An 8622-nucleotide genomic window follows, 5' to 3' on the forward strand; every position below is an offset into this window, starting at 1 on the left:
ATATGGCGATAGATCATAGACATTTAGCTTGCCTTTATTCAAATGCCAATCATCCTCTCTCTCGTGACTTTGTCTGTGTGTATTCAAGGTTAATCATCTGGATTAAGGCAAAGGCATGTCATTGAACAATGTTTGTATTGTTGTTTACCAAAAAAAAGTCAGCATTAATTGCTTGGTTTCCAAGAAAAAGAAACACCATAAAAATTTCAGTTTAACAAACAAATAACAGTAAGAGTTTGGTTCAAGATTTCATTTTAGTATATATCTATACTACTACTAAAAGTGTCAATGAGAGTGAAACTTTTGTTTGAACAAAATGTCACAATTTTTTAATTTGGTCACTTTTTAATTGTAAGGTGTAATTCAAAATTTTGAACAACTAATTTTCTTCTCACTCAAATCACCATCATTAAGTCTTATATTTAAAGTATTAACTCCCATACATTCATTGAATCCTATTCTTGATTAGAATACCTCTATTTTTGAAATTGGTCCCTCTTTAATTGTAAGGGAACAAAATGTAATTTGAATTATTACATTTCTCCTCATTCAATTCACTCTCATTAAGTATTATGTTTAGAATATTAACTTCCATTCTTTTGTTCAATCCTATATTAATTAACCATTAATAATTGTCATTATTGATGATAGAACAAAATACAAATTAAAAACCAACCCAAAAAATGGAATTGTTTTCCTATTTGGTGGTCAATCAATAATTCAATCTTTTGGGTTAAAATGTGTCAACTCTTGATGTCATAGTTAAGCAATAATAAAAGTAAAAAAAAAGATGAAAATACACAAAAGTAAAAAATACAAAAATTTTATAAAAAAATATTTGAACATTTCTTTAATATCATATATTCATCATATTAAGTGTGACATCTAAGAATAACTTTTATACATAAAAATATAAAAAATAATTGTAAAAAATTTTGGAAGCATCTTATTTACTATCATTATAATTATTATAAAAAATTGTCACATGCAAAGCACGTAAGAGTATATTTTTGAAAAACACTTGTACTACTTGTCATGGTTTATATGGAATTGTATGAGTGTTTGTATGTAGTGATACATATCTTGCACATATATGTATATATTATTAATACTAGTGTAAGAGCATGTGCTATGTACATATGTACGAGTAAGTGTTAACCATATATGACATGGTATTTGGATATTTAATTTTTATGATCTACATCCACCGTGTATAGTATAGATTTATATTAATATAAAAATACATATTTTTACTTTAAGAATCTATCATATCTAGAATCCAAATTAATTATTGGTATATTAAGTATTCTATGAAAATTGTATTTTCTTTTAAACTTTTTTGAATTCAATGCATTCAATTTTTTCTTGTTTGATTTTGAGGACATTCAGATTTAATGTGTATTATAAGAAAATATAAATGTTGACAGAACTTTCTTACAAGGTTGCCAAGGCAAGGTTTTTTGTATTTATTGTTGTAACTAATGACTTTATTTTAACCATAGGAAGGGAAGGTTAGCTTGTTTTTTTTTTCTTTGTTGGTAGGAAAGAGGTTTAATGATGTGGTCAACATTCATTGATAAATTGATCTATTTAGGTTGAGTGCTATAAAGTCATCAGAAGCTATGGGTCATCTATAAACATATAAGGCCTTGTTCGTAACAACACAATTTACTTGGGTAAGTACACTTATCCATGTTCCTTTGATTTTCAGGATTTTTAGGTAAATAATAAAATGATATTTCTATTCACAAAAAATAACTATTAAAATGGGTAAAGGGGCCATTACTTAATGCAAAAAGAACATAAAAAGTTGGTCAATAGGAAAAAAATTATTCATTGACCAACTTTCCTATTCATATTTACATGTAAACAAATGGGGCCTAAGAGAAAAGAAAGAAAGAAGGGAGAATGACGGATCAGTCCAGGTCAGAATTTTTTATCCCCACTGTACAGGGGGATGAATTCTGACAATGAATTGATGCCAAATTCATGGGCAGGATGTGGCTTATTGGAGGGTGGGGGGGGTTACTAGTAAATTATGGAGGCTGTTATTCAGAATTCTGCATTGGTTTGTAGTGTACTTAACTCAAGAAAAGGGGAAGAAAAATAGAAGGTTGAAAATAAAAAGAAAATGCTCCATGCGTCAATGCCACTGAGCTGAGAATACCCTCAACCCGTTCCTCTTACCAGATAAAACTGGGCTATGCAAACTGTTCGACCTGTGTTTTTGAAGTAAATCCAAGGGATTATCCTGTGGCATCTGATAAATCAATCTGGGTTGATTGATGAATGCTTTTCCTTACAGGGAGAAACCACAAGGCCGACACTCTATCTAGATAATAAGGCCTATTCCAACGATATCTTATAAAATAGAGCGCCAGTAATGCAATAAATCAATAACATATTATCAATTTATCACAAAGGACAATTACGGAGTTGACTTTGCCAGTTAATATAATGAAAACCTATGCACTGAAATCCTAAATACTCTATTTTCAATTGCTTGTATGACAACATCGTCATTTTGTGTCCAGTCCACAAACATTTAATAATCTTCGTCTCAGTTTAAATTCTTTTATTATCTTAATATTCACTCACTTAACCCAACGCTAATTTCTACCTTTTTCTGTTGACAACTGAATTCAAACAACTATATTCCTATTCTATTTTTCACCTTCCTCGTTCCTTTGCTTATATAACAGCAAAGCCCTTTGCGTTTCATCATGCATCTTCGCAGTATTTGATTCAACCCTTCACCTTCTTCAATACCCATTCTGGTTGTCACCATGAGTAGGCTTCCAACTTGTTCATTTAAATTCTTGAAAATCTCAACTCTGCTCCTCCTCCTCTTCCTTGTTCTTCTTCCTTCCTTGGTATCTGGAGAGTGTACATGTGATGCCAAAGAAAAGAACCATGACACAGGGGAGTCCATTAAATATAAAGTAGCTGGTATTGCTTCAATTCTAATTTCAGGTGCAATTGGGGTCTGTATTCCAGTCTTGGGGAAGGCAATCCCAGCTTTACATCCTGAGAATGATATTTTCTTTATCATCAAGGCCTTTGCAGCAGGTGTGATCCTAGCAACTGGGTTCATACATATACTACCTAATGCGTTTGAGAAATTAACATCACCATGCCTCAAAGGGAAGGCATGGCAGAATTTTCCCTTCACAGGGTTCATTGCAATGATGTCTGGAATTGGGACGTTGATGGTGGACACTTTGGTCACTGGTTACTATAAGAGATCAAACTTCAGTAAGGCTCAGCCACTGAATGGAGATGTGGAGAGAGCTGGTGAGCCTGCGGATCATGTTCATGTTCATACACATGCCACACATGGTCATGCACATGGGTCGAATTCAACTTCTTCAGATCTTCTCCGGCATCGTATCATATCACAGGTATTCTTCTTTTCTCTCGTGATTTTATTCCTATTTCATTCCAATGGGTTGTTGGAAAATCCTGTGTTTTATCTGGGTTTTTAATTGTTGGTATTGTTTCTATAATTTTTTCTTCATAAATCGTGGTTTGCAGTGAATAATTTTCAGTATTTTTGCTCTATTTTCTTCTTTGTTATATTTTTCAGTATTTCTACTCAGATTTATATGGTTCCCTATTTTTCTTGAATATAATAGATTCAGATTTCAGAGCTCCTCCTACTTTTTCTTTTTCATCCTTGAGTTCTTGTTCCAGTGGTTTTGAATTTTATCCTAAAGAGCTTCATTATTGATAGATCAATAGTTGTGGTAACAGGTTCTGGAGTTGGGGATCGTGGTACACTCTGTGATTATTGGGATTTCATTGGGCACTTCTGAAAGCTCTTCTACAATAAAGCCTCTTATTGCTGCTTTGTCCTTCCATCAGTTTTTTGAGGGAATAGGACTTGGTGGTTGTATCACTCAGGTATCAATTCTAATAGCACTTACTTTATTCTGTTGATCTTCTCTGATCAGTTTCAATGTATCCTTTTAACTCTTCTTCAGAACCACCAGTTCCTTCCTATGGGGGAGTTGGGGAAGTATCTTATCTTATAATTAAGCTGTTACATCAGTTGCACAGAATCATTCTTGAACACTGTAACAACTTGGTTTAGTTCCTTTCCAAAAAGTAAAGTATATGGAAGACAAACATCTTGGGTAAAAAACTATAAAAATCTAACAATAGAACTAAAGAAATCCTTGTAACTGTTCTTAAATCCTCAATCATTCTGCTCAGCTAAAAACAAAAACCATTACAGTGAAAGCTAAGCAACTGACTGAAGATGAAAAAGGACACACTAGCACATGGTTTCATCTGCAGGGTCCTCTTTACGGTTTAAAGCTTTTCCTTTTAGCCTTTTAGGCATCTCTTTCAGTGTGAGAAAGATGGTTCCAGAGTTAGTTAATAACTCAAAACTATCTTAGTAGATGAGTTTGAAACTTTTTGGGGATACATGCATGCATGGAGCAGGGTTTACTTGACACCTGGTCCCCTGTGAGCACGATCCTGTTAGAAAGCCCATCTTCCCTACTTCGATGTATGCCACGTGTCAATTCAAGTGGGAAAACACGGACTGGATTGGGTCAGCCTTTCCCCATAATTTCTACTTTGAAAAGACAGCATGTATGCATGGAGAGACAAGTGGGGCAGTATCCTACGATTATGTTAATACTTAACAGAATAGCACAGGGGCTCTGGGACCTGTTTTGGAGGTTTATGCAGTTGCTTCTTTGACTTTTTTAAATAAATGCCAAAGCATGAAGAAGCCAATCATGCACGTTTGGTGAGAAAGAGAAATTCAGTGTCGGCTTCTTCAACACTGTTTGGAGGGATATCCTTTGGCCACTTCTTAGCTTTGGTGAATTTTAATCTTCAAGACATAAGAAAGCCATAAAGCAATGTTTGGTTTGAAAAACTATGGAGTCAGAGGTGGTTATTCAATCACTTAAAATTATTCACCCCAACCACCTTTTTTGTAGCTTTGCTTAATTTTCGGTGTTTTTTTTTTTTTTACTTCAAAAAAGCATTGTATACACAAAGCAATCTGAAAATCAGTTTTAAGAGATGTATTATGTTATGCTTTATGCATGGGTATGTTGGAAAAATTAAGATACAACATAAATACATTAGGGAGTCAAAGAAATCCCAAAATAAAATACATCAATAAGACTTAGTCTAAGTTGTAGATGGCTATAAACAAGCCATATAGTATATACACATAAGAAGCATATGCTTTGATGGTTTATGTGAAGTTTCTCTTAGAAAACCAATATAATACAATTATTATTAATACTAAAAAAAATAAAGATTTTGATAATTTATCAAAATAAAAAATTTTTGACACAGACATTAACAAGAGAAAATTCTGGAAGTCAAAATTCTTGTTATAAGGGTTTCTTTGTTGCTATGATTGCTATGTAATTAAATCTTGTTATAAGGGTTTCTTTGTTGCTTCTTAACAAAGGGTTGTAATAGCTTGTGAGAGTCCAGAGTCATCCGTCATCAAGTAGTAGGACCTGGGGTCATAAAACTGACAGATATGCCAATATAAGGAGGGTTGTATCGTCACGGTTCACTCACATAGCCCAAAGTCTGATTTTTTTTTTTTTCAATTTTATGTGGTTTTCTTGAACTTTTTCATACAAATATTAAAATCCTTCCTATCTTTTCAGAAAGGACTGAAACCTCCCTTATTAGGTGATGTCATTGAACAAAATACCTCCTCCTCCATTAGCAATCTGTGGAGATCAATTTGCATATGACGTATATTAAATGTGGCTGAAATTTTTTCAGTTTCCAATTTTAACTCTCCATGGTCCCTTTAGCAAGCAAGAAAGGAATATCAAAGAAGAATTGAATATCCTTGCTTCTAATTATTTCTGATGGACGTTGAAACCATGATGGCTGAGGTATGAATGGGATGATCTAGGAATGAAAACAGTTTTCAATTGAGTAAACAAAATCAAGCCTAGTGTTTGATCTTTTATCTTAGTCAAATATGATTACTACAAGTAGAAAGAAACATTTGGGAAATGTTTTCTGGTGGGATTAGAAAGTTTACAGGTCACTTTTCTAGTGAGAGAGATTCCATTGTTTTGAAACTATGCATGACCCCGTCCTAAGTACGGACCCATGATCTGAATTATTATTTCATTTTTTTTCTAAATATTCTATATTAGAAATTTTGAACTATCTATTTGTGGTAGTTTTAATGGTTCTTATTATATGCTTCTTCTTCGGTTGAGCATGCATTTATTAATTTAAATATTTTGAAAGAGTAATTTGAATTTTAAATTTTATTTGAAATATAATTAATTAACTACTTTTAAAATATTGTTTTATGAAAATTAAAGTGCCACGTGTTTGAATAGAAGGAGGCTTCAGCCTAACTACCACCTTTCTTTAATATATAGATAATAGATTTGAAGAATGGAGGGAGTCTAGGCCATGTTGGCCAATTTTGTTGGTATAGCATGATGGAATGGCACAAAAAATTGGCCATTCTGGCTAGGGGTACAACTCGGGTTGACCTAAATTAATATTTTACACTATGTCAGATTCGGGTTTTGAATTGGTCCATTCAAATTTTGGTAAAATCTAAAACCTATCAAACCCAATTCACCCAAGTTGCACTCCTAAATTTCCAGCCCTGCCCTATATCGATATATATTTCCCAAAAACTAATATGTATTGTATTGTCTGATATATATATATACCCCAATCTAAGCTTTTAGAAGCCGCAAAATGGACATTTTGATGAAACTATCTCACTTAGCTTCTCCAAAACAGCTCAATCAATGCAGAAGCCCTCACAAATAGGCTCTTAATAACAAAATCAATTGCTTGACTCTTTCCATATGCTAACTCTAAATTTGTTAAAAACAAGACGTGTACAATGGACTATATACCCCAATCCAAGGTTTTTAAAACCGATTCGGACAATGAACTGGTCAGGGGTCTGGTTTCCGGGTTGAACGGTTCGACTGTTCGAACCGAATGGACGGCCCATTCTGACAAAAGAAAAATAAAAAACAGTCAAAATCATTGAATCCAGATCAACGATTTACTGACCAAATCAACGTTTTTAACAAAAATCTAGTTTTGAGAAAAATCAGAATCGATCACTTAACCATTCCCCTTTTTCCGATCCGACCATCTGGTCCGGTCCGATTTTGAAAACCATGACCCAATCACAAAAAAGTGAAAAACACTCAGCTTGTTAAATTGAGAGTTGAGACAGGCAGACAGCCTATGAAATGAGCCCTTAGATTACTTGTAAAAGAAGTTGCTTGGCTCAACTACCACTGGTTCATTCATTCTCTTTCTATTATTATTGATATGACGGTTAATATATATATATATTTCTGAAACAAGCATCTCTAATTGTATATTTTTATACTATTAAAGAAATAGACCAGCTTACTAGTTGACAATAGAAGAAAAAAAAGGGTCAAGTGGTTATGTTGTTTACATCAGTGATGAGGCTGAAGGCTAAATAATTTAGTATTAATTTTGAATTGCAGTTATAAGATAAAGAAACATTGTTATTTTTTTTTTGCAAATGCTGTCTGCAGGCGAGAATCAAGAGTAGTGCGGTGGCAATTATGGCAGTCTTTTTCTCTCTCACCACCCCAGTTGGGATCGTTGTGGGTATAGGAATAACAAATGTGTATGATGCAAATAGCTCAACCTCTCTCAGTGTTGAAGGGGTCTTTGACTCTGCATCATCTGGGATCCTGATTTATATGGCTCTTGTTGATTTGCTTGCAGCTGATTTCATGGACCCCAAGATGCAAAGCAATGGAAGGCTTCAGATAACTGCTAACATCTCACTTCTTTTTGGGGCTGCTTGTATGTCTATCCTGGCCTATTGGGCTTGATTGTTCCTTTCAACCCAATATATAACTATACTACTTCCATTAATTCATGTCACTATTTTAAAATATATAGATTATTTCTTCTTATTCTTCTGTATTATATAATACTAGTTGGAACCCGTGTGGCACGGTCTTTATAACGCAAAATTGAAGTAGAAAGGGCCTTTGTGACATTTTTAATTGATCTAAATCAATCTAAGCCAAGTCAAGTATTATATTTTTAAGTTATGCTTAATTGTTTTAACATAAGGTGTAGGTTTGATTAGGGTCAAGCTTATTAGGGTGTATCGTCACGTTAGAATTTTGATTATTTAACCCAAATAAGGTGTAGGTTTGGCTAACCTGGCTAACCCAAATAATAAAATTTTCAATTATTAATTTGAATAATTAGAAGTCTTATAATTTAAGTTTCACTAAACTAAATTACCAAAATCAGTAATTTTTATTAATTAAATTACCAAAATTACTAATTATTGCTCAAAAATTGTGGTAAATATTGAAATTACTAAAAATGTAAAAAATAAATTTATATTTATTAAAATTAATTTTCCATTGAAAACTATCAAAGAATTTTAGTTATTATCTACTAATATCATTAAATATTAATAAATTGACCAAAATTACTTAAAAACAATAACTAATTATTACTAAAAAAATTACTGATAATATCAGTTATGGAAAATGTAAAAAAATAAATTTGTATTTATTGAAATACTGATAATTTTAATTATTAAATTTTTATTTATTAATATTTTAAGTAATTATT

General features: G+C 32.6%; 1 protein-coding gene across 2 annotated transcripts; it reads left to right on the plus strand.

Moving 5' to 3' along the window:
* The first annotated feature begins 2486 nt into the window (after positions 1-2486).
* On the plus strand, positions 2487-7924 carry LOC148846580 (zinc transporter 5-like). 2 transcript variants are annotated; one of them, XM_088953007.1, is made up of 4 exons: positions 2611-3401; positions 3754-3903; positions 7554-7648; positions 7750-7924. In XM_088953007.1, exons 1-4 carry the CDS (start codon positions 2787-2789, stop codon positions 7751-7753), a joined length of 864 nt encoding a protein of 287 aa, XP_088809133.1. In that variant the 5' UTR covers positions 2611-2786; the 3' UTR covers positions 7754-7924. The 2 variants fall into 2 exon arrangements, with proteins under 2 accessions (XP_088809132.1, XP_088809133.1); XM_088953006.1 differs by having other exon boundaries at positions 2487-3401; positions 7554-7924.
* The last annotated feature ends 698 nt before the right edge of the window (positions 7925-8622 follow it).

Source organism: Nelumbo lutea, chromosome 7, assembly GCF_056320005.1.
Source record: "Nelumbo lutea isolate HS-2025 chromosome 7, American lotus-T2T, whole genome shotgun sequence".
NCBI classification, from domain to species: Eukaryota; Viridiplantae; Streptophyta; class Magnoliopsida; order Proteales; family Nelumbonaceae; genus Nelumbo; species Nelumbo lutea.